The following is a 25,296-nucleotide window of genomic DNA, read 5'->3' on the forward strand; positions in this document are numbered from 1 at the left end:
GTAAAACTATCTGTTTATATTTTGTTGCCACAATCTCTTTGCATGCCATCATTCTGTCTTAGATTGCCTGCAACTCTCTTGTTTCTCTGAAACACCAGTTTCTGCTACCCATTTTACCTCTCACAGCTTTGTTTCTCATCCTGTGCTCTGTATTTCTACCTTTACTGAAAATTTATTCACTTGTAGAACTTTCATAGTGTGCTACTCATAGGCCCTCAAAACTACACTACAATTTCCCCCTTACTGAGGTTTTGTTTAAATGTGTGTCATTTTTAACAACTCTACTCATTAAAATTGGCTGCATTTGCATATTGTGGCTCGAACAGGTTATCTATACTATGTTAGTTATGTATCCAGAGCTTTTAGTTTCAACAAGTAGAGTGATTCTCCAATCTTGCAGAAATCTCCAGATTTATTGTGAGGAATATATGTAACATTTTCTACTCTGAACACACATTTCTACAGTATGAAACTTTGTCTGAAATATGACAAAGAAAAAGCCCAAACTCCATGGATGAGGATTTTCAGAAGCTTAAACAAAGACATTTAAAGTAAACTGAGTTGAGAAGAAAAATCCAAGTTGTTTCAAGGTGAAAAGAGCATCTGTCTACGTACTGCCACGATATAAACCCTGATGAGCACTTTGACAGGGTGGTTTGGGGGGATCCCTTGCAGGATGCGGGGCTGCCCTCCATCCAGCAAGCTGCCATCCTCAGCACTTGGGTATATGCAGAAGGAGCCCTGGAAATACATGGAATTTTATCTCCCTTGAAACCAGATCAATTGCAATAAAAAACAACCCTTTGAATGAAAAAACCATAACTCATGCAACGTATTTTGTGGTAGCCCTCACAAGGAACCCAAACTGCATTGCACCAAACATCACCTTTTAACTTGTCTGTTCTCTGCAATATGGTACCATCATATTTAGATATTTACAAGGAGTATCTCTGTGCCTATTTTAAACTAATACCTGTAGGTCTTCCAAATCTAGTTTTCTTATCATAAATATTTTAAAAATAATATTTTGACCTTAGCTGTATATTGGCAAATTAATAATTCCATTGAGTGAGTTTCATAAGAGTGTGAGAGGAATCCAGCTGTATTTTTGCAGCTCATATGAATCAATACTGACTCATGTTGCTGAGTAGCTCACACTGCCTGAAAGCAACTAACAAGTCATTTGGACAGAAATCTGCATTGCAAGCTAATTGAAGCATCAATGAGTTTAATCAAACAAATCCTAATAACATTACTCAGGCTTTGAACTTTTCAGATTGCCTGATGGAACCCTGGAGGAGGCTGTAGCTGTGAGGGCCCACACTAAAATTACATAAAATTACATTTAAGGTTCTGTAACTGAAAGTGTAGAAACCAAATTGCATCAGTGAAATCTGGACTACATAATATCTCTTCTTCCCCTTCTGTAATTTCAAACTCCTTGTGATTTCTCATCTCAAAACAGAAGTGAACACCTGGTCCTGGATGATCCTTTTTTTCTATCAGATGATGGGAAAGGAAAAAACTTGGCTCTAGATATAATAAAACTAATTCTATTTACAACAGACTAGCAATATTTATTTCTTTCATCCCTGGCATACCTGAAATATGTATTAAAACCTAAAATCTCTAAATTATTACCCATTTAATTAACATTAAAGCTTACCTTAAATTTTCCTATTATTCTGTCTTCAGCATCAGCATGAACTTCATCATTAGATTTTCCTCTGAAGAGCTGGAAAGTTTTCACCCAGTCCTCAAAGTTATTAAATTCACTCTCCAAATCTCCTTCATAAATCTTTGAAAATAGAAGAATGCAAAAATTTTGTGGTGCAGTGAATATATTTATAGCAACTTTTTTTATTAGAGAATGAATAGAAATTCATTTCGACCCAAATGCAGACTTTAATAAAAACCAAGGTTTTGCAAAAGTCCTTGAGGAAATAAGTTAATTCCCCATTTAAAACAGGACCAGTTTTGTCCTCAACCAAAGGCTTTCCCCAGCTACTGAAATAACACATTAATGCAGCAGGTGGAAGTGAATCTGGAGGGGCCAAAATGAACATTTGTAGCCACTGGTGTGAGTGAAAAATTGTGGATGTGCTGCTCTTGGCTTCTGTTTCCTTCCTGTATTGTTCCTTTGTTGAACTGACCCATTCTATTTGTGTTAATGCATCAAAACCTGAGAGCAAAGCAGAAAATATTAAAGTGCTGTGGGGACAGAGCTTTAGGATAGCTCAAAAGACCAAATAATTTTTCAAAGAACATGTTTTTTCAATACTCTCCCCCAGTAATTTATCAAGCATTAAATGGAAGGGTCTATACTACTGCCATCTCTTAAAAAATGGAAACAGGAGTTTCAAATTCCCAATTATTCAGCCACAATCTAATCCAAACTGTTCTAATCTTTTCAAGCCTCTCATCTCTCCAGGCATTTTGCACAGCCCATATAGTTTTCTTTGAATTCCTTCTGTCATTACCCAACCAAATCTAATGTGAGCTGAGTATTATTTTCCGTCAGGGAGGCTGCACTAGCCATCACAGTAATGCTTTACACCTCTTTTTAAGGACATTCTTAATAGGCTGCAATATTTCTAACATGAAATTTGGAATTTCCAACTACAGTATTTTACATACAAACAACAAAACTGAATTTCACTGAAGTTTCTCTGGGTTTGTCTACACCAATAAATTTTATGTCTAAGACCAAGTGGGTCACACCGTGGTCTCCTCTGTGTTACATGTGCTGAAGGCCATTATCACTATAATTTAGTGTGTTTTATTCATTTTAAAGTGTCTGAAATATGTGTAAAGAGGGTTTGCCAAACTCATCTGTGATGTCAAACTTTGGAGAGACAGTGAATAACAACAGCTTTACCTCAGCCTTACTTTTCTCTTACCTGCAGTGTTGCTAGGTTTGGAGTTTCCTTCTGCATCCTCTTCAATGTCTTATCCTTCTTCTTTTTGTCTGGCTCATCCTCTATGATCAATGCTATGTGGTCAGAAGTCTGCTTATCTGCAGAAATTTAACAATATCATGCATGTCTTAGTAAGCAAAGTACATAAAATGCTTCACACAGGGATGCAAAGTACATTTTTTAAAGATTCCTCCTTGCTTTTTCTCTATTCCTCCACTGCCAGAGATAGGGATCCTCTCTTTACCACTGGTGCTCCCAGGCAGGGAGGTGGCAATTTGTGCCCTCTGTGGCTGCCAGTGCTCATACAGAGCTTGCTGGCCCAAGTGTGATGGTGCCCTGTATGGCCCCCTCCTCAATGGCCACCTCCAGACCACCCTTCTCCTCCCTCTCTGACTCCTCCTCAGTCCAAATAAACAGATTTCATCAGCTTTCACATAAAATTCAAGGTTTATTTAAAATTGAAAACTGTTGTTTAGGCTGACAGCTACTCCAGATATCAGGATGACCAAAGTACCTTCTCTGCTTAAAAATATCTCAAAATAGGGTGTATTTCACCTGGTGAAAGGCTGGAAGTGTGAGAAATGGGAGGAGGTACACCAGACTAAAGTCAGATTCCAAACACTGAGAGGGGATTTCCAAACAAAAAGAGGCTGAGCCCTCAAAAGTTACAGTGAGATGGTTCAGTTCTTTGGCTGAAGTCTGGATTTTGAGTTCACTTTACTTTCATTTTTTTGAGTAGTTCCTGTGTGTTTAATAGCACTAAATATTTAATTTAATGTCAGATAGGTCTTATATGTATAATGCTTATCATCACAGGTGAAAATTTGCAACAAAAATGATCAGAAGAGAATTTACAATATATTTGACTGACAGGAAATTCATGTTAACCCAACCCTGACTGTGAAGTTTTAACCTACCCATCATCTGATCAGCAGTAGAGGAAAGAACCCAGTACACCAACAGTACTCTGTTACCAGACATTAATTGTTGCCAGCAAAATAGTACAAAAGTGACACTAGAGACAATATTGGTGCAAAATATTAGAAAAATGCAAATAATTTACTTACTGTCTTCAGGTTTTCCTTCACCGGAAAAAATTCCTTTTGCCTTTCAAAAGAAAAACACGATGGACAAAGTCCTCATTATGAGTGTAATACCGAAAAGGAATCATTCAGCAGTAAATCTGCTTTTACAACATTGCTCATCTGTGAGAGGTTTGGGCATGCTGGGTGACTCACCTTTTGCATTTTGAGCACAGAAGCATAGTATTTTGACCACCAGTCAATGACATTTTCAGCTGATTCATCTGCAATGGTTCTTTTTCTCCTCTTTGTTGACCGTCGGATGGATTTTTTAATCTCCTACCAAACAATGGCGAAAGCACTAGAACTGATTAAAACTGGTCATGGCATCAAGCATGAACAGCTGTATACACAGAAAATTTCAGCCTCCAGGAGTTAAACAAAATGCAATATAAATTCCTCTCTCTGTCTTTTATTCTGAGACAGTAAATTGTGATCATTTTATTATTAAATCTGCCTCTGTATTTTCTATTGACTCTGCCATGACTTTACACATTGGAGACACTGCCACAGGAGTGACCCATACAACAGGCAAATCTACACAGATAATAAATAATGATGTTTCAAGGGAAGCAAACATCCAGATACAAATTGGTTTCTCCAGCTTGAACCTGCAAGAATTTTAAGAACCTATCAGTGGAAGTAATGAAATTCCGTGGGGTCAAAGCTGCATTGTTAATTAGTTCTTTTGAGGGTCAGCAAGATAGTGTGGGTGTCAACATCAATACCCAAATTCTCTAAACCTGGGGTCAATAGGTTACCACTTCTTAAGGAAGGGCTGAAATCTGCAAGACTGCAGGAGGGAATACCTGGTGCCTTCAGCTGTACCCACCTTGTGCTTCTTCTCTTTCCCTGGCTCAGAGGCAGAGTGCTCTGGCTCAGTGGCAGGAGGTGCTGTGAGGGATGGGTCTGGCTCTACCACTGTCCATTTACCCTGCTCCACCTCAGCATAGATGCCATCAGCTAAAAATGGATCTTCCTGAGATAGTTCAGCAGGCTGGGATGATTCAGGGGAAGCTGAAATTGAAACTTTGCAAGTTAGGTAAGACTTTGCAGAAATACCATCGTAGCATTTGATGATCATCAAACAATCATGTGATCAAGGGTTTGATCCCACACTCAACACAATAAAGCATACTCCTAAGTGTAAACCTCTAAGAAGGACCTTTATCTTTTTATTTGGGTCAGAATTGAGCACTTACCTTTCTCAGTTTCTGCAATGTCTACTCTGTTAGGTGCAACTTGAAGACCTAATGGGGTTTTACATAGGAATTGCTTAAGACAGTTGATGGTATGTGTTCCAACAAGAGTACTCCTCCCAAATGCTCTCCAGTCAACCACACAGATGCTTAGTGGTGGATGCAAGAGTTCATTTTCAGGCAGCTCCTAGTGCAGGGGACAGACAGCAGCCTGAGAGAATTGCTAGAGAACATAGAACATGTCTAGAATATTTCTCATGCACAGCAATAAGGCTTCTACTTTTCCCTCCCTTCTCTTCCTTAGAAATGAATATATTCATAATGCAAAATGCATTCAGCACAGGCAATATGATTTTTGTTTTCTGCAAAATCTAAAAATTTTGTTCTTTAAAATACAATTTTTACTCTTTAAAATACAATTTTAACTCTTTAACATACAGCGTGTACTGTACAGACCATGCTGCTGGGATGAATCCCATGCTCTCATATTGAAGCATCTCTTGCTAGAATAAACTGGCAGAATCAGGAGCGTTCAGAAGGATGAAATACAGTGTTGGAAGTTGTGAGTCCCAATTCCAGTGCTGCTTTATTGAAGGCTATCTGCCCTATCTGCCTCAGTTTGCCCAACAACGAGATGTGGGCCCTGGGTGGCTACATGCCTTATAGGATGAACTACCAAGAGGAAAACAGCCCTTAGGACAGTACAATAGGACTAAAAATACTGTAGGAACTGTACTTCAGTACCCATATTATTGTTTTGATATACTTTTCTCAAGAGCAAATTGAACAGACTGTTTTATTCTGCTGGTGACTGTGCCAGCTCTTATAACCCAACCAACATTACTTTGCAGTTCATAAAAGCAGGTGTGACAATGTAAGAAGATCCTGAGCTCAAAAGCCAAAAGTGATCAATCCCCTAAAAACCCAGTAACACACAAAGGAAAGTTGCAAGAATGGAATGAAAACAAAGGAAATCGAACACTACCCAGCAAAATTAGAAAGGAGAAGGAAAATTAATAAATATATTTCTGCTAGTTGCCCACATGTTCCAACCTATCACTAAAAATCTGATTGCAACACATTTTCTTATCTACTTGGGACTTAACGTAATCTTCTTTTATCATATAGTTGTATTATTTATCATATTTATCATATGGTTTTAGCAGAAGTCTTTTAAAGCATTTTCAAATCAGTAGCTTTTGCACGAAGACTGACTTCCCTTAGTATTTAATCAGGACACAGAACAAATTACTTGACAAGAAAGGAAGATAATGGTAATTAACACCTTGTCTGCCCAGAGAACAGACAGGCAAGGGGCAGCATGCTGTACACACCACTTCAAACCAGTCTGCCAGGCCAGTGAAATTGGGGTTTTTCTTGTAGCTCTGTATGACAGAGGATTTGACTCCTTTCCCTGCACACTCAATGAGAACCTGGGGCCGATCCACGGACAGGAGCTGGACTTTCTTCAGCTCTCGAACGCCCCAGAACAGCACCTGTAGTGTGCAGAGAGAAACAGAGAGGAACAAACTCTGTCAGCCTGCAGAAACCCGGGCTTGCCATGGGGAAATGGGCTGGCAGCAGCTGTGTGAAGGCTGCAGAATGAGCAGCAGTGAACAGTGAGGCTGGGCAGCGTCAGGCATTGCAGTGAGAGGAATAGCTGCCTCTTTTCCCAGCTTTCTAATATCAGGCTACTTTGGACACACACTGTACAGGAGAGAAGGGCAGGGAAGGTGTAGGCATTGGTACACGGGCAGAAGGCATTGTTTGACTGAAGTCAGGGACAAAGCCTGTGAGGCAGCTGATGCCAAACTGCAGCTCCAGGGGTGCCATTTGCCAGGGGAAGTTCTCCATCTCCTGTGGACGCTTCCTTGGCTGCACAGAGCTGGATCCACCAGCCTTGCTCTGCCACAAGAGAAGTCCCAGCAGGTCAGGACTGAGACACAGCCCCACTGTTCCCCTCAGTGGAAGCACAGCCTTGCATGACCTCATATCCTATTTCCATGTGACTCATATTGATCAAGACTGTAAAATCTTCAGTTACTGTTACAGTTCAACAAGAGAATAAAAGGAGATGAGGTTAGGAAAGGGAAATAGCCAAAGTATCTCACCTCCACTCTGTATTTGCTTAAAACAGGCCGTATGTTAGCTGGGACTGGGTAAATCTGGCCAATATCTGGTGGATCCAGTGGGGGAAGTCTGTCTGGATCTGACTCAGGAATCTGAAAAATGAAGCAGTTGTAACTCATGCTGGTTTTTGAACAAATAAAACCAGTATTGGAAGTATCTGTTGATAATGGCCCATTGAACACACCAGTTCAATCCCTTTTATAAGACAAGCTGCAGAGCAGAACTGTTGTGCTGTGAGAGGAATGTGACTTGAAATTCTCCCTCTCATGCTCTGATGCCAAAACGTATGGCAGAAAAAGTATTCAATAGATTGGGTGACTCAATATATTTCTGAAAAAAAAGGCTCCTTTTACCTAGTAGGACATAGTTTGCCCTAAAGACATGCATGTACTGAAGCATGGTAATTCTACTTACTAAAAATGGAAAGCGTGGTAATTCTATTTAACAAAAGTCCTGAGCAAAATTGCTTAGAAGGCTTCCACAGGAAGATTCTAGATGTGATCCTTTCTGCACCTTGTGACTCAGCTGGAAGGCTTCTCTAATGAACTTTGTCTGAAGCCCTCATCCTCTCCTGTGACACCACTATGAGGAAATATTCCATGTGGTGTAATATTTCACCAGACATAAATAATTATCATGATTAAAAGCCTGTTTTATCAGTAAGACATGTTATGACATTCCACATTTTTCCCATTTCAGATTTCAGAATAAACTGTTGTAGGATTTCAGCAGACGGAATTTACCTTTAACTGATAGCTCTGCAAATTTTAGTGAAATTGCCTGAAATCTTGGCATAATAGACCCCAATCCTGCATCTACCAGGACTGAATTTTCCTTTTGTCTTGCAGCTGGAAACCATGTAATTCTTATAATATAGTAGGGGTATCTAAAAACTCAACCTCCCTAATTCAATCCTTACTATTCACCTTTTCATTTCCCTAAAAGTGAAAGCAATACGGGAGCTTCAAGGCTGGTAGGCAGGGCTGTGTGCTACTCCAAACAGCAGCTCATTGCAATGGCAGCGGCATTGTCACAGTTTCTCAGGGCAGAGCAGAGTTTAGGGCAGGGCAAGTGTCAGGCAAAGGAGGCTGACAGCCTGTGAAGTGTGGCAGGGGTGTGTGTGTGTGTGAGCAGTGGCCCCTGGCAAGGGGGAAGGGGTGACAGGAATTGCATGGGGACTGTGAGGCCCAATGGCTCATAGTTCCTATTAATTCAAGATATCATGGACTCTGATGCCATGGCAACTTTGTGAGCCCCAGGGTGTAAAAGTGTAATTGTTGAGAAAGTCAAATTTACCTCCAGAAGCTCAAATGTGGCAAGAAGGTCTCCACCTGAAAGACTTCCACAGTGCACTGGGTGGTAACAAAGTTTTGGTGGTTCATAGTTCTGATAAGCAAGTCTCACCACAGGGGCAGCCACTGTAGACCCAATATATTCTGCCTTGCCCTAAATAAAGGAGAATATGGGGGTCAAATGGATTTGGATTTCACAATAGTTATAGGAGCTGAGATGATGCAGAATTAGTATTTATAAAAAAGAAAAACCTTCTGAAGGAAAGTCCAAGGTAAGATGCAAGGCAGCTATGAAGAGGAAGAGCAGAGCACTTATCAGCTCTTCAGTGTATCCAAAATTTCTGAGGTCTGTATTTAGTCAGTGAGACTGTATCAGAGTGCGCATGGTCTTGACCCAGACCTAGGCACAATATTTACAGCAGAGATCAAGGGGCCTGGGGGCAAGATGCTTCTGATTTCTGTAAACTGGTTTTTGGGAGGAAGATTCACTTGGGGAAAATAAAAGGCCACATCTTTGCAAGGCCATGTAGTGAATCTCAGGGCTGTTCTCAGATGTTAAACTGCAAACCACAGTAGCACTGAGCTCTGTCCAGCAAGGTGATCCATTTAAAGCCTATTCAGTGACTCAGCTCTGCTTTCATGCTTGCAGTAGGGTGTAAAAGCCCCGGTTTTAGTGAGAAGAACTCTGAGTTTACCACTGCATCATCATCGTACAGCTCGATGACAATCTCCGGTGGGAACTGGGCGATCTCCTCTTTGTCACCGTGAAGCACAATGTTGTTGAAAAGCAGGGTCTGGTTCCAGGTTGGGGACAATGTCTGAGAAATGATCTAATGGAAGAGAGGAATTGTTCAATGAGCTCTTTGGTTGAGTACCCCCCAGCAGGACGTGCTCATCTGCTGGTGACCTCCTTTTCCACAGCCTGAGCAATGCCATGGCTGAGACACCACACTTTTCAGCAGGAGAATATGAATCCTTCACTGTGAGGCTGGTACCTCCAATTTCTCCATTTCCCTCTCTGCCTCACAAATCCCTAAAAGCATATCAATACATGACAACCAGTCTGTGTAGACGAACTTCAGTATTAAAGTTAGAGGAAAGCTGTTGGTTCAGAAGAGCAGGCTCATGCCAAGTGCTATTAAAATAAAGCTTTGTCCCCAGCTGAGGCCAGTTTTCACTTCTCCAGGGCACATTTTTTCAATCTTATTTTTAGTTCTGTGTAACGACACTTAGCACTTTATGAAAAAGAAAGAAGGTCTTTTCATGAATCACTCATAAGAAATTAAAAGTTTTTAATTTGTTGTAATTTGAATTACATGGATACTTATAGCATTTCATCACAGAGAATGTTTTAACTGTCTATGCAGAAATTACATTTAACAAAGATAACAGTTAAAGAGGAAAAATGTGCCAACTGCAAAATTACTCATAACCTGCTCTCATTCTTCTGAATGGAAATAAGGTTCCTTACCATTTATTGGCTCTTAGCTGAAACTCTTATGAAAACATGCAAGTTATCAGCTGCAATATTTTATTCAGGCAGTAAATAAATTTAACACTTCTGTGCCTATAAACACATATTTTTCTGGGGTCAAATTCTACTTTCCAGAATCTGGTGCATCTAGACACAAATTTAATTTGATTCATTCACCATCTTCTATTAGAAGTTAAAATCACATTACAGGAAAAAATCAATTAATAACCCTGAGGCAGAAGTAGCACAAGCAGGCATTTACAATTTAGAGAAAGGTTTTTACTTTTTCTCCCTTTGGCATATGCAACAGAACTTGCTTTGTAACAGAATAAAATGTCAGAGGAATATTAGAATTAATTGAATTGAAACAGTCTTCTGTGAAGTTTTTCAGGGAGGGGCTGGATGGAGGGTTAAATATTTTTTCTGAAGCAAGACCATATTAGGTGTGAAGCAAGACCACATTTGGCTCAGCAAATTCTGTTTGTGGCATGATTGTCAGAATTCCTGCCCAATTTTAACTCCAGGGTAGCTGTAAAGGGCTCAGGACCTTTGAAAGTCTCCATGTTCTGTAAGGAACCATCCTCCTGCTCACTTGCCCAGGCTGTACCTCAACCCCTCTTGCTGAAACTCTGTAGAAGTTTCCACTTCTCTCTCAAGGCCCCACAGGTGCCCATTTGATCCCTGGAGTTTCCTGAGGGAGATGCCCATTCCCTACTGGGCATATTTTAGCAGCCTTTAAGTCTCCCACCTCTCTGTTTTCAGCTCATTCCCATTTTAAGGCTCTACAACCACCAGTGGGCTTTGCCACATTCCATCACAGAGGGCTGTGCTGGCTCACATGGCCACAGGAGCCAGGGAAAAGTTTTCACTCTGCTCAGTGACTGAATGCACAGGCTGGAGGAAAAGAGAACCATGAGGGCTCATCTTTATACCCACATTTATACCTAGCAATGACAACTGTCCAAATTCAAAACACAGAAATAAAGATGTGAAGAAAGGAACACTTGCTACAAAGTCCCAGAGAATCTGATATCTGAGCTAAAATAAACTAGTAGTGCTGCACCTCTTATTAGAGTAGTAGGTAACATGTAAACTTGTGCCTGTTTGCAGAGCACTTTCAAGATCAGCTCTTTAACAGCAGGCATCTAACTTTTCCTGCTAGGTAGTTCCTTGCCAAACCAAGATTTTCCCTTTTCATATCTTAATTCTTAAAGAAAACCCACACAAACCAGACCCAAAAAACCCAAACCATTTTCAAAAGAGTTTTCAGTACCCAAAAGAGGCTTTGGAATTTACCTTTGTGGTCTGGCAGTGTGATGTGAAAGTAACTTTTGCAAAAGGATCAGAAAGTCCAGTGCTGTCAGCAGCAATGAGCCCCCTGGCCTGGTACATGTGGGCTCTCAGCTGGAAGAGGTGCAGGGCTGCATCAGGGCAGAGAAAACAGCAACATCAGCTCCATGAAACTGTGCAGCACACGGGCAGGGGGGAGAGTCACCAGCTGCTTTCCAACCAGGATCTGACAAGGGGAACTGTTGCTGGTGCTGTCCTACTAAAGAAGCACCTGAGACACTCAGAAGTTCTGCAAGACATCTGAATTCACTTGAAATCAATTATGTAGATCTCTACTGCAGGGCTATTAAGTGTCAATTTTTATTGGCCAATTTTTATTATCTGCCATCACTCTTATGCACTAGGTGTTCTACGCATCATCAGGAGAACTGAGGGATGCTTCCTCTACAAGGAGACAGAGTCATGGGAGAGGGAACAGAAACTGCAAGTGAGCAAGTTCCTTCTTTCCCTGACATCTACAAAGTGTCAGTGGCAGAACTGATGACTTGGCAATGAAGCCAGCCTTTTCTGATGAAGAAGCAAAGTCATTATGATCTTAGAACAGTTACTTTACACAGGGGTTGTGCCACACTGAACTAGAGCTTTTGGGGCCATTTCTCTTAATTGTTAATAGGGAGAAGAAAGAGTGCCTTACTTTTATACAGCAGGCAAGCAGAGGAGGGCAGCCCACTGTGCCCTGAGTTGGTGTTAGATGATAATTCAATCTCATATCCTACAGGCAAATTGTCCATGGCACTGTGGGCATAGCTGCTGGGTCCAAGCCACAGGTAGATGTCCACCTTTGCTTGCACAGTCCAGCCCAGAGGGCGCTTGCCTGGGAGCTGAAATAAAAATCCAGTGTTACCAACAAGCTCAAGTGAGATGGCTGGGTGCTGAGTCTTACCAAGCCAGAGTAAAATAAAGGAGCATTCTCTGAGCTGATATACTGATAAATGGCATTTCTTCACAGTGAGTGACTCTGAAACTCATTCAGCACAAGAAACTTCTGGGGTTCTTAGGAAAGGAATTAGTAGCTTGCTCAACTAACAGTCTATGTAAACTGCATAATGCAAATATGCACAGCTTTGTACACACTATCTTACAGCTGCACACATCTAAGTGCTGTTTTATCCCCTACTTTGCCCAGACTTCAGCCCACTTTCCGGTTCATGCATATCCAGTAGTTAGTCCCATGTACTACTAAAAGTATTATGCCATTGGGCAGGTCAGAAAACAAAATGTTACTTGACTTCTTATTTCCTTTTTCTTCCTTCCTACTTCATCTTGATCTGCTAAGTTCAGAGTTTAGTATTGTCTGTTCCTAAGGTAATTCTTGATATTGAAGGGGCTGGATAGTTATTTGCAGAATATTTTATTTCATGCAGGCAAACAATACTTTTCTTAGCAAGTACCTATGGCAAGTATCTCAGGATCTTGGATATGTTGATCTGTTCTTTAGCTGTGCCTTATGGGAGTATTCTCAGAAGTCCAAGGTGAAAAACCACTAAAAAGTCATTATATGGAGTTACTGCTGTCTGGAGTATTTGGGTTTTTCCTGATGGTCACAGTAACAATTACATTGCGCAATATTCCACTCTAGGAGCTACTGGTCACACTACCTTTGTAGGCCTATATCCACTAGGGCTTTCCTTTATCATGAATAATCCCATAACAGGTTTTTTTGCCCATATATTGTGCAAACTTAAGCATGTTTTAAATAGAAAGTATAAATAATTCCTGTGTTACCCCTGAATACCTAGGTTTCCTCACTGAGTTGCTGAGTGCTGATCTCTCACCAGTCTCCTCACAGGCTTTCATGTGCTGCATTCTGATGTTTTTGTCAGCAAAGAGGCTGTACATTTTCTACTTGTTCATGAATACAGCCATTGATGAACAATGTTCTATACTTCCCATAACAAGTAGTGAGGGAATTAATTACTCATACATAAAAAGCCTGGCAATGATAGAGTGACTAAAGAATGACAAGTATAAATGTTACAAGCAAATATTAATAACTGGTGGATACAAATCTGTACATAATTTTTATATTACAAAGATTAATCTGTAAAATACTATCCCTGGAAGAAATCTGAATACCAAATTCTCCCCAGGCATTACCTAGGGTGTTTGCAGTGTGCCACAGACTTACCTTCAGGAAATGAGTTTTAATCTTCCCACAGTCCTTGCCTCTCTGCTCTTTTGCTGGGGAGTAGAGGATGTTTTTTGCTGGGACTCTGGCATATGCAACTCTCTTGTTGTTGCTGATCATCCAAATGAACACATCAGGCACTGTATGCTGTGGCTGTTAAATGAGGCATGTTGAACTAAAACTGAATTCTTTCTGTGAGCCACCACCATCATATTTTTATTGAAGCATTCTTTCTAAGAGTAAGAGCTGATGCCCTCATGGCTCCTGTGGAGTGGCAGATATGCCTCTGAATTAAATGAGGCTGTCACTTCACGCTTTGCAGTCCATACCTCAATTTCTAATTACAGCTGAAGGTAAAGAGCTTTATAGAGTGATTAAGGATTACTTCATAAGTAATTGCAGGAGAAACTAAAATTAAGAATGTGGGTATGTCTCTGTCCCAGGAAATAACTTAACCACAGACCATGTAAGCAACTACCATGGAAATACCACCAATTTCATCTATACCAGCAAACCAAAAAGGAGCAGGACCAAGCTCAAACACTGCCATGTGATCATCTTTTCTGCTTGTGACAATGCTCAGTGAGACTGCCTTGCTCTGTCCCAGATAATGTTCCCCAAACAAAGCTTCAGTGTGGTTTGGAAAAAAGACCAGCCAACGGGCTGTTCCCTGAAGGAGCTGTAAGCAGGGTCGCTCTGTTTTAGGAAGGAAGAGAATTGTGTGTAGGATGCAAACCATGCAACTGTGCCACTTGCTCTCTGTGCCAGGGAACAGCCATGGCCCTCTTAGGTTTGCTAGCAGAGGCAGCTCTCAGAGGCAGAGGCTTTCCACTGGCTGGATTTTGGCCCAACCAAATGTATCAATTTTTCTGTTATTCTCAGGCTAAATGATACAGGCACCCCAAGCTTATATCAGTCCAAATCCACACAGGTGTCCATACAGGTGGAGACATTTCATATCACAAAGCTGGCTTCTCCAAGGCACCAGGTATGGGATAACCTTATTAAAAAAAAAAGAATCTGTGGTGCATCCTCTCCATACCACACAGCACAATATTTCCTACTCTGGTTTCATAACAGCTCCATTTAGTGCAAAAGAGAATAAGGTCCAGATATCTGAAGGAGAACTCTTTGGATAACCAAGCCAGAAGTTATTATTCACATGGGATTATGAAAATAAATTTTTTCTGAATTCTGTGTGGATTACCTCATCAACCAAGAATCTAATTTTGTCTATAAAGCTCTGAGTCTCATGGATCATTTCATCCACTGGCATCTTCTTTTTCTGCTGCTGAATGATTCCCTTGGCATCACTGGACATTGCTTCCTGCAGTGAGGAAAGACAATATATACTTTTCATCTGTTATCAAGTAGTTTGAAGTGGACGAGAAACAGTCTTTGATTCAAGTTGAAAAGAGAAGATGGGAGACGCGTTGTTCAATGTTTCTTTGTCACAACAGAAACTGACCAACTCTTTGGAGCTGGACAACATAAAAATTGAATGTCCCCCTTTTGTCTTTGTCTGTATACTGCATATATGGAAGTCCCAAAGAACATGTGATTGCCACCTGGAAATACTGGGCTTTGATCCACAGAAGGCACAATCTTTTGTGCTACAAACAGTAAAAAAAGGTAACAAATATCCAGATGACCTGCACACAGTTTTGTTTCTTCTCACTGGTTCCCTGGAGATGACTATAGGTCCAGTAAACTCCTCCTCCTAAGGTCCTTACAAAGGCCAGACTTTACTAGTCATGAAATTCAGCATCACCACAGCAGTAAATTTGTAAAATTGTAAATTCGGTGCTTTTCCACTGAACTCAGCATCATTCCATTTTAAGATGCTTGGATGAGAAAAATAATCTGATTATTATAATGCCTTATTGGTATTTAAAAACAACACCTTCTGATTGATTTTAGTGTATCTGACAGCTCTTTATTAAGTACAGTGGGATTTATTAAAATAAATGCTCATGGATACTATATTCATATGAATTACAAAGCATTCCCATATAGTGCAATCAAATAGAAAATAAAATAGAAAAAAACCCCAAGCAGTGTGCTTTCAGTAATCATCATTGCATCAATGCTTATAGGAAAAGAACAGCACATACCAGCTCTTGCTTGAACAGCATGAGCCTCTTTTTGTCCAAAGCAGTGCAGTTCAACCCTTTGGGCTTCTTTTCAGCAATGACCATGAACGCCCTAGGACACAGGAATAACAGGGATTTTAAATCTGTTATTTTTTTTAATATGAGAATACTAATGTGCTAAAATACATTGGAATGTTCTGTGTCTGCTGCAGTACATGAACCAGAAGACAAAAGTGCTGAAAATCTCTAAAATATTATGTGCCTATAAGATTAAAGGAATAGAATCCAAAACCTCGGCACCACACTTCCCAGAAATGGATTAACAATATCTAGAAATAAGGGCTTTTGAGCCCAGTCATGTCATTTGATACAGAGCCCACTGACTCTATATCAATATGTGGTATCCTTTGTTTTTCTATTAACTATGGTTGGGGTTTTTTTTACAGTGTATCTATCATGCACTTTATTAAATTCTACTTATCACCTATATAATGTATTCTTAGAGTTCTGAAAGGCAAAATAATATGACAATGATTGGCAGTCTTCTATTGTCAATTCTGAATATGTAAAATAACAATATATATTTTCTCTCTCTAAATAGAAACTGCAATTTGAGAAGGTCTTTGCTTTTACAGCAAAATAAATAAAATATATAGCTCAGTAAGTTTACGGTACTTTTTTAAAATTATCATCAGTTTCCTTGTCTAGCCTTAAATTTGTAGCTAACATTAAATTTAATTTTCTGTATGCATCTAGTAAAGGTTATTACCTGCTTTGATTGATAAAACCATTTAGGGTCTTCTTCATTTTCTCCTCAGCTGCTGTCTCTGAAACCTTGATCAAGTCCTTTACTTGCTCTAATGATTCTTCCTATGAAAAACATGAGAAAGCCATTATGCACAGGAGGGCACTTTGTCATTCTGTCGGTGTTTCAGTGCCATTTATGACTAGCAAGAATGAGGGAGGCGATTTTGTGACCTGACAGGAAGAACCTTTGATATATCACTATACTTGAAGTGCACAGAGAAAAGACTCCAGCAGCATGATATATTTTGACCTTTTCCCAGTCTTTCCAATTACTTGTCCAAGCTATTACTGCTTGGAGTAACTTTGTGTTCTTAGTTCTTTGAGGAAGATCAATAATTTGGAAACATTATCCTCCAGGTAGGAGAAAAATAGTTCTTGGTTCAGTTTCTAATCCTGCTGCTTAACTTTAGCAAGTTGCCGGAGTTAACATCTTAAAATTCAATGGTCACTTGAGTCCATGTGTAAGGTCCATCACAAAACCTACTGTTATCCATGAGGAATGGAGTCTGTTCTTGAAAGCTAAAATAAATATCTGGATTTTCAGCCAGGCCTGTGAGTGTTGGGGTGCACTGGCAAACATTATCTCTCCACATTTGTTTAATATTCAAATACCTGAGTTCAAAATGTTTGGTTATAAGTTATTGTCTTATCCTGATACAACCTTGCATAATAAGTGTGACTTCTGTGTTGTTCCTCATAAGATATATATGGATAAATGAGGGATGAATCAGACTCTTAATCTGAGTGCCCCACATTAAAATATTTAACACTAGGAGTCACTTTAAAAAAAAACCCAAACAACAAAACCTACTTTCTTGAGACTGTTGATAGTCAGTTTTAAACAAAGGTAGAACAAAACCATCATTATGGGAAAACACAGTGACTAGGACATCAGAGTGACTGCCCATGAGATGACAAGCCTTTCTGTCTCTGTCAATGTTTTATGAAAACTGGAGCAAATATTGTCCTTTAATGAGGGCCCAGTATAAACATAAGGCAAGAAGACATTAGAGAAAGAGCCATAGGAGACAAAATTACTCTGTTTTTCATAATTTAATTGTTTGAATGTTATTACAAAGAATAAAATATTGCTGAGGAAGGAAAGCAGACCTATGGCCAAAAATAATTGTGGTCAGGAATACTTGACCAGCTCTAACAGTTCAAGGCAATTTGGGGAAATAAAAAGGAAAGTGTTTATATCAACTGCTATCTCACAAAATGACTGACAAGAAATGCAGCTGGGGGAAATTCTGAAGGTCTGATTTGGGAAGTGTGGCCTCTCACTACTGTACTTTGCTGAGTACATGAGCCTGGGAGGATGGCTGCCCCTTACCAGGTGATCTGCCATTTTCTCCAGAGTGTTGGAGGAGTACAGCCTGAAGGTCTGGCTGCCCCAGTGGCTCCTCACACAGACACAGGGCTTCCTCTCCTCGTATGGCAGGTACTGGTAGTTCCTGTGGAAACAAGGCAGGGAGCAGGTCATGGAGGGGACAGAGCAGGTCAAGGGGACACAGAGCAAAGAGAAGTTGTGTGGTGCTCTCACAGCACAGAAGCTGTAGCACAACAGGATGTGTTCTCACATGCTAACAAGTACATTTTGCCTGGGAATGGCAAACACAAACATCATTTTGTGCTACCAGTGAGATCCTTGAAGAGAAACAGTTTGAAGTCAATGGATCTAATTTCAGTGCTTTCCAGGTGGGAGAAAAGCCAAACAAAAAGGCATGCAGGAAGCTCTTAAATACTATTAATGGTGGGAAACTACAAGGGAAAAAGGAGCAAATATTAATATCTGATCACATCTTCAAAAGCAATGGTTCCACACACTGCACAGTGGGAGAGCCATGTCAGAGTCTCAACACCATATTCCTTTCACAAGATGCTCTTTTCCAGAGTTTGTGGAGACTGACATTCCCTGTCAGAAACTGATCTGCAAGGCCTGCTTAGTAAAAGTAATACCAAGCTCATAATAACTCAATGATAAAATGCATCCACTGCTCTCACTTCTCATACTTTTGATCTTATGTCCAAGACATCGTATTGATTCTTGTATCTCTCCTTTCTTTGTGTGTTCAGCTGCAGGAGTGACTTGCACTGGAAAAAATGAGCAGGAGGCCAGCATACCCAGAGTCTCTGCAGACCTGCCACAAAGCTGATGCTTTGATTAATGATCTGCAGTAGGTACCATGCCAAGTCCATGAACCCCATAAGCACAGTGTCCTCCTGTATATAAATAATACAGCTTTATGAAACTTCATTGCTCAGCCACCCTGGATTTAGCAATAGAGGTCTCCTCATTTTCCATACCAATGGTGGGACAGTGGAGACCTTTTCAATGTGTATAAACATTTGTAAACCACTTCATGTTCCTCTGGCCATGGCTCTAATGGCCTCAGATAGTCTCAGTGATTTCAGATAGAACTGATATCCACATATTAGATCACCAAGCCAAGACCATGGAAACCGAATCACTTTTTGCTCTTGAGTGTCATATCAATGACTTCAAACTTCCACACATCCCAAAGAGGTTTATATGTGAATTTTTTCTGTTTAAAAAGATTACTATCTTCCCCATAACATCATTTGACTGCCCCATGTGATATCAAAAGAGAAATTTCCACTAACTTTCTCCTCAATAACCTACAACAAGGTGAGGATTACCCATTGAAATTGGTGCAAAGCAGTGCTACACAGGCCTTGGGTGTCATTAATTCTGGTGCTTTCAGAAGGAAGAAAATCAATTCAACCATCTCCCAGGGCCTGAACTTCTTAACCTGAAATTCATAGAGCTTATGAACCTTTTTATTGGATTTACTAAGAGCATATAGCCATGAAAAAATTCAAATGGAAAACTGAAAATTCAGGTGTATTATTCCCCCTATGACAATTTTGAGGAATTGCTTTTTCAGTTTTAGCTTATACTTAGTTTAAGTTTTAACATAAGTGTGGAAAACTCCTGGGACTTTCATGGTGTCTGCTTTAGAAGTCTTATTACTCTGCTTGTTCCTTTAATTAGTTCATGGTTTTAATCTCCAAAATACACTTTTCTTTTTGTTTTCCATTGTTCATTTATGAATCTAAAATGCAGTTTTTCTAAACTACTGGATATCCCATTAAGTACTTATTAATACTAAAAATATCCAGTGGTGAGACCACCAAGACATAATTATGAGAAGACAGTGAAAAACTCATTAATTGGTATCTGTGGCTGACCAAACTGTTTTAAATACCACAGGAGGGAATAAAAGATGCAGAATTATACATAAATTTGAGGAAGAGGGACCTTTAATGAGAGAAAACTTTATTAATACTGGAGCAAGTCAAGAAGCAAAAAGCTGATTTGAAGAGTGATTCATTCTTTTACAATGGTTCTTTACATCTAAATTCTTGTTAAGGAAAAATGAAAAATCCCAGCTTCTCTCAGGGAAGATAATAATCCTCTGCATGTACCCAAATTTGCAGTTCTGCTAACAAGGAAAAGCAACCATCTTTCCACCAAGCACTGACAGAAAGTGCTTTTCCCCTCTCTTTTTTTACTTGCTGAAAACTCAGATATTTTTACCATGATATTTTCATTCTTGTTTTCTTTCATTAACTCCTATTTCATCTAAGTGAGCCATTGATTGCAGAAAAGAATGAAAGTGCTTTTTAAATTTAGAGAAATCCAGAAACCAAACAGATCCAGGTCAATGTTTTCCTCCTGGTCCTTATATCTGTAAACTGCTTGGCCTTCTAAAGGAAGAAGTGCCATTGGCAGTCACCAACACTGGGGATTGTTCTACCTACCAAAACAACAAAGAAAATATTTCTTTTTATTAGCATCTTTCAAATGAATTAAACCTTTACAATTCTGTTTATAAGCAAGGTTATTTGGAAGAACTGTTCTACATGTTTTCATCCATTGCTCCATTTCTTTTCTCAAAGCCTATGTCCTCCTACCTCTGTTACTACTTGCTATTTAAGTCTATATCTGCAATTATTAGCTCTGGAAAGTTTTCTGGGAAGGTGCCTTTGCCTTGAACAGGTTTCAATATTTCACATGTGACATTTTGCTTCTGGAGCTGGACACTGGCTGGGTCTTACTTGTGATCACAGCGTGGGACCCTAAACCAGGGATGGCACTGAAGAAATTGCATTTTCCTGTAACTTTCCAATGTACAGCTGGTGTAACACACAACACTTTCAGAAAGGATTCAAGAGCCCGTGAGGCCAAGATTAGATGCATATAAAATAGCTCAGAGCCTGTTCACTCCAGTGAAGACACGGAAATTTACTGTTGTGAAAGATGTAATTGAAGACCTGAAAGCCTCCATTTCACACAAACATTTAATGCTGCATGGGTTCATCCATGAGTCCCACAGGATAATAAAAATAAGAACCAGAATCCTACATGATGAGGTTTTGAAACACAGATCCTCACCTGTTCCCACCTGTGATCAGTGGCTTCTCAGGGGGTGTGGTGGATACCAGGGGTACTCCAAGGTCATGAGAAATGTCATCTTCCCCATCATACAGAAGGCTTTCTTCTGCTTCTCCACTATGTGTCTTCTTTTTCCCTCCAGCTCCTGCTGGCACTCCATCAGTAGTATTTCCAAAGTTACCTAGAGACCCAGGGTTACAGGAGATGTCTAAATTGGAGGTGGTAAACATGAATGAGGTTTAAAAAAAAGAAAATGGCCAATCATACCAGTGGAAAATGTTTGTCCCTGCCAGTTCATTCAGCTGTTTTAACCACACCAGAGTTTATAAAGGTTGTGACAGGTTTTGTTTGTCTCTGGAATGTCAGGGTCTAGAGCAGTGCTTCCTTGCCTGTCCCATGTGACAAATACCTAACACATCTCTTAGTGATGGGATCCTCTGACTGCTGGCCCCCAGGACCTTCAGCTTTTGGTAAAGAAATTCAGAAACCAAAACAATACTGCTGTTGATATTTCTATGCTCAGGAGCCCTGATATGGGATTGATTCACACAGAAAATGTATGTCTTCATAACATATGGATGATCATTTCAAAGTTTGATCTCAGAAGTGATGAACTCTTTTTCAGACAAGTAAATTTTGCACATTAGGGTTGCAGAGTCAGTAATAACAGCACTTTGAGGTCTCAGCTTCAAGCCTAATGCCAGAACTCTGCTAATAATACAATCATCTTCCCTAAAAGGATTTTGCCTTAAAGGGTAATTATCAGCACTGGGAAAGAGGTACATCCATCAAACTGATAATTACAGATTTTAAAAGAGAGGCAGAAAACATTCCCTGCAGGAAAAGAATGTGCTGAATCACCCCATATGACATCCTGATCTGGATTTTTGGTTCAGCCTTTCATGTGTATAATGACAACTGGCCAAGTTTGGGTCCAAATTTCAGCTACACAGGAGGCTAAGAGATGTTCAGGTCCAGAATTCAGGGCCAGACTCATCTTCAGTGTCAAGAATCACTATAATTCCTTGCCCAGCTATTTAAATGAGTTTCTTGTCATTCTCAGCTCAGCTTCCTGCTAAGTTTCAGCAGGAATCAGTATCCCTCATTGGATTCCCCTGTTTTTCACAGCATCTCTCCCTGCACACACAGCCCTGTAGCTGAGCACAGTCATGGACATGAGCACAGAGACTGGAAGTGCCCCTGTGCACTTGGTGGGTCTGGTACAGAGAGAATCAAATCCCTGCAAGGGAAATGAGACCCATTCAAGCTTCTCTATTAAGAGGAAGTTCTTCTGCTTTGAAAATATTGATGAAAATGCCTTCATTTTCTCTTTAGTCTGCTTTGAGGGATAATTTAGCTCCATGATAAAGAGTTCATGCAGTTTGGTCCTGCTTTCCCCTGAAAGAGGAAAGGACTTGCCAGGAGGATGTTAGGACAAGGTGGTGTCTGCAATTTGAGTCTTGGCTGTACCTCACCCCCCTGCCACACTCACAGACCCACAGGAAACTCACTGGGGTTGGCCAGGACCGTGGACAGGGATCATCCCCCACAAAGGGCTCCCTCACAGCCAGGGGCTGATCAAATGGACCTCACAGAATGAACTCTGTCTGAAGTAAATTATCTGAGTTTGATCTCCCAAGTGATTAAAAGGACAAATACTGGCTAAGATGCTGTATATAGTGAGGGAGAGGATTTGCATTAATACAGGGCATTTGGGGAGCAAGACAGATAGGCATCAGTATGTTCAGCTTGAACTTATCTATCCAGAGAAATGATAATCAGGGTTAACTCAAATGTAGGCTCTGCTCTGAAGCTGAGCCCTGAGACACATCAGTCAGTCAACACCTACCATCCCCCTGCTCCTGAGGCTGCCCCTCTCCTTTGGATAAAACCTTAACACACTTACCAACAGAAACCTCAAAGCTTATTGGCTTGTCCCCAAACTTCCTATCAATCATTGTGGCTTCAAAAAATGTCCCAAAGAGAAGGAATTCTTCAAATTTCTCTTCATAAATCTATTGAAGAAGAAGGAGGAAAATGTTGGCATTTGTTTTACCTTGTACTCTTTTTTTACAACATAAAGGAAAAGTGCAATGGTCTTTTGTTGAATGCTAGGCTCTGTTTACACCTATTGGAGTCCTTGTGCCTGGCATGGACTCTCAGTCAAGGAGGGCCAGCCAACACTTCTGATGCTCTTGGGTCATTATCAAAAACAGCTATTAACACCAAGCCAAGCCTAAGCTCAAAGGAGATATACTTTGTGGTTTGAGTTCTCCCCAAATTTACACCCCAACTGTCGTGCCCTTCCCATCCAAACCCTTCTCATTTCACAACACCTGCAAACTGAGGCCCATTAGGAAAGATCAGCCCTAATTCTTCTGCAGTGTGAGTGAGGCAATGAATAAAACATCAGCTCTACATGAATATTTGTTTCCCTGACTTCTGCAAAGCAGAAACAGTTTTTGACACAGCCCATGATCTCTTAATTTTGAAAAACCTTTGCTATACACAGCAAAATATCATAGGTCTTCAGTGAAAGGATTAGCAGCATCATATATCAGAGTCAACAGCTCAGATTACAGCTCCAGAGTAACTTTAGCTTTTTATACTTGTCCAGTATGAAACCCTAATAAAGCCAAGGCTCAGGGACTATGACACATGCATCTATCTCCCATTACAAAGAAAACAAATTTTAATATCTTCTTGCAGTCAGAATAGTCAATAAAGTTGTGCTGTGGGGATGGATAATTTGCCTGTGTTGTCTCAGAGGCTCTATGAGACATTTTTTGCATTATTGGTAATGTCTCCAGTTCCTGCTTTTCCTTTCAGAGAGTGGTAATACAATTACTGCCTACTGGAGCACAAAGTATTGCTGAATGTCAAAACTAAAAGAATGTCAAGCATCACTGTATCATGCTATTTCCTTTTATGTATTCTCTATTTGAAACTGAGAAACAGCAGCTGGAAATAAATCCTTATTATTACTATTAATTTTTGTTGGTGGGTGTTTCAGCAGGGTTTGTTTCTCTGCCTGGGGTATTTCACCAGGCCCAAGACCCAATAGTGTCTGAGCTACTCATAATAATGGATTTCTTGCATACAAAGGGAAATGTATATGGAAATAAGTGTCTTTGAATGTCATCTCTATTAGTCCTCAGAGAAGAACTGAGAGACAGAGGTAATTTACAGCTATATGAGTAAATAAAGTAACAGCAGAGCACAAGTTCACATAAGTGGCTTGCAATTACCCATGCCAGTTTTGTGCTCACACACTCCTTGACCCACTCCAGCCAGCCCTCAGGCCAGAAATTCCAAGGCCAAGGAAGTGAACCTCTCAAGGTGAGGCCTCAAGACCAAAGAACAATTGCTCCTCTCCTAGTTACTTGTAGAGATGGAATGGAAAGACCAAGAATCAGAACCAATAAAGGATACAAATATCTTAAGTGAGCTGGAACTCCCTGTACAAAAGATACAGTTTTGATCAATGACATAGAATCACAGAACCATCAAGGCTGGAATCTGAGATCATCAAGTCCAAATTTGACTGAACATGCCCACTAAACTATGTCACAAAGCACCACATCTACTCATTTTTTGAACACTTCCTGTAATGGTGACTCCACCACTTCCCTGAGGAATCTGTTCCAAAGCTTAACCACTCTCTTTGTGAAGACATTTTTCCTAATATCCAACCTGAACCTCCCCTGGCACAACTCATGGCCATTTCCCCTTGTCCCCTTGTTGGTTGACTGGGAGGTGAAGCCAACCCCCCCAGCCACAATCTCCTGCCAGGTAGTTGTAGTAGATACAGTGAAGTGGGAGGAAAGCTGGTTATGAGAATATTTTTTCCTATTTATTGGGTAAAAAAAATGAGCTTGCATATTGCTGTTGCTCCCAGAGAGTGACGTGCTGGAACTGAGAATTAAAGCTCAAACATTGGCTCAGCTCCAAAGCTCACACATCCTGCCACAACTGCCCAACCTTCTCCAAGCACCATAGTGCAGATTTCCCCATGATGTAATCCTACACAACAGGTGGAATTAGGCGAACAACATCAATTACCACTGGTGAAACTGAGCACATAATTTTCAGCTCTTCCTCTAAAGGGATTATCAGCCTAACACTAGCACCACATATGCAATGCCGTAGTAAAGGAAGAGACTAAATCAGGCTAGATTGTATGTGTCCCTCTGCATTTGCACAGATTTTATGTCAATGATTCTCTATTGACTTCAGTTAACAACTCCAGATTTTCTTGAGTGAATGCAGAAAGTCAGGCTTTGTAATTCCCAGCTGTCCACACTGGCTCTCTGTCCATTGGCAGATATTATGTCAGATAAATTTCTAGTAAGAACATGTGTATGCAGCTAGAGCAAAAGGAATTATACGATAGGAAGCTAAGT

At 40.3% G+C, this 25,296-nt stretch overlaps 1 protein-coding gene across 1 annotated transcript in view; it reads right to left on the minus strand.

Moving 5' to 3' along the window:
* FER1L6 (fer-1 like family member 6) overlaps positions 1–25,296 on the minus strand; it is a 68,894-nt gene that overhangs the window by 22,279 nt on the left and 21,319 nt on the right. The window contains exons 12-31 of the mRNA XM_054270408.1: positions 22,800–22,908; positions 20,894–21,074; positions 17,807–17,927; positions 16,436–16,536; positions 15,688–15,778; positions 14,781–14,900; positions 13,574–13,726; positions 12,080–12,266; positions 11,392–11,516; positions 9,317–9,451; positions 8,626–8,775; positions 7,311–7,421; positions 6,534–6,695; positions 5,203–5,386; positions 4,833–5,017; positions 4,157–4,279; positions 3,986–4,025; positions 2,901–3,016; positions 1,667–1,798; positions 616–741 (exon numbers count right to left, since the gene is read on the minus strand). Of these exons, the coding sequence (XP_054126383.1) occupies positions 616–741; positions 1,667–1,798; positions 2,901–3,016; positions 3,986–4,025; positions 4,157–4,279; positions 4,833–5,017; positions 5,203–5,386; positions 6,534–6,695; positions 7,311–7,421; positions 8,626–8,775; positions 9,317–9,451; positions 11,392–11,516; positions 12,080–12,266; positions 13,574–13,726; positions 14,781–14,900; positions 15,688–15,778; positions 16,436–16,536; positions 17,807–17,927; positions 20,894–21,074; positions 22,800–22,908 (2,652 nt within the window). The remainder of the gene's footprint in view (positions 1–615; positions 742–1,666; positions 1,799–2,900; positions 3,017–3,985; positions 4,026–4,156; positions 4,280–4,832; positions 5,018–5,202; positions 5,387–6,533; positions 6,696–7,310; positions 7,422–8,625; positions 8,776–9,316; positions 9,452–11,391; positions 11,517–12,079; positions 12,267–13,573; positions 13,727–14,780; positions 14,901–15,687; positions 15,779–16,435; positions 16,537–17,806; positions 17,928–20,893; positions 21,075–22,799; positions 22,909–25,296) is intronic.

The sequence above is a fragment of the Melozone crissalis genome, unplaced genomic scaffold, assembly GCF_028551555.1.
Source record: "Melozone crissalis strain CALT ecotype California unplaced genomic scaffold, PUWL_Pcris_2 ptg000002l_1, whole genome shotgun sequence".
NCBI classification, from domain to species: Eukaryota; Metazoa; Chordata; class Aves; order Passeriformes; family Passerellidae; genus Melozone; species Melozone crissalis.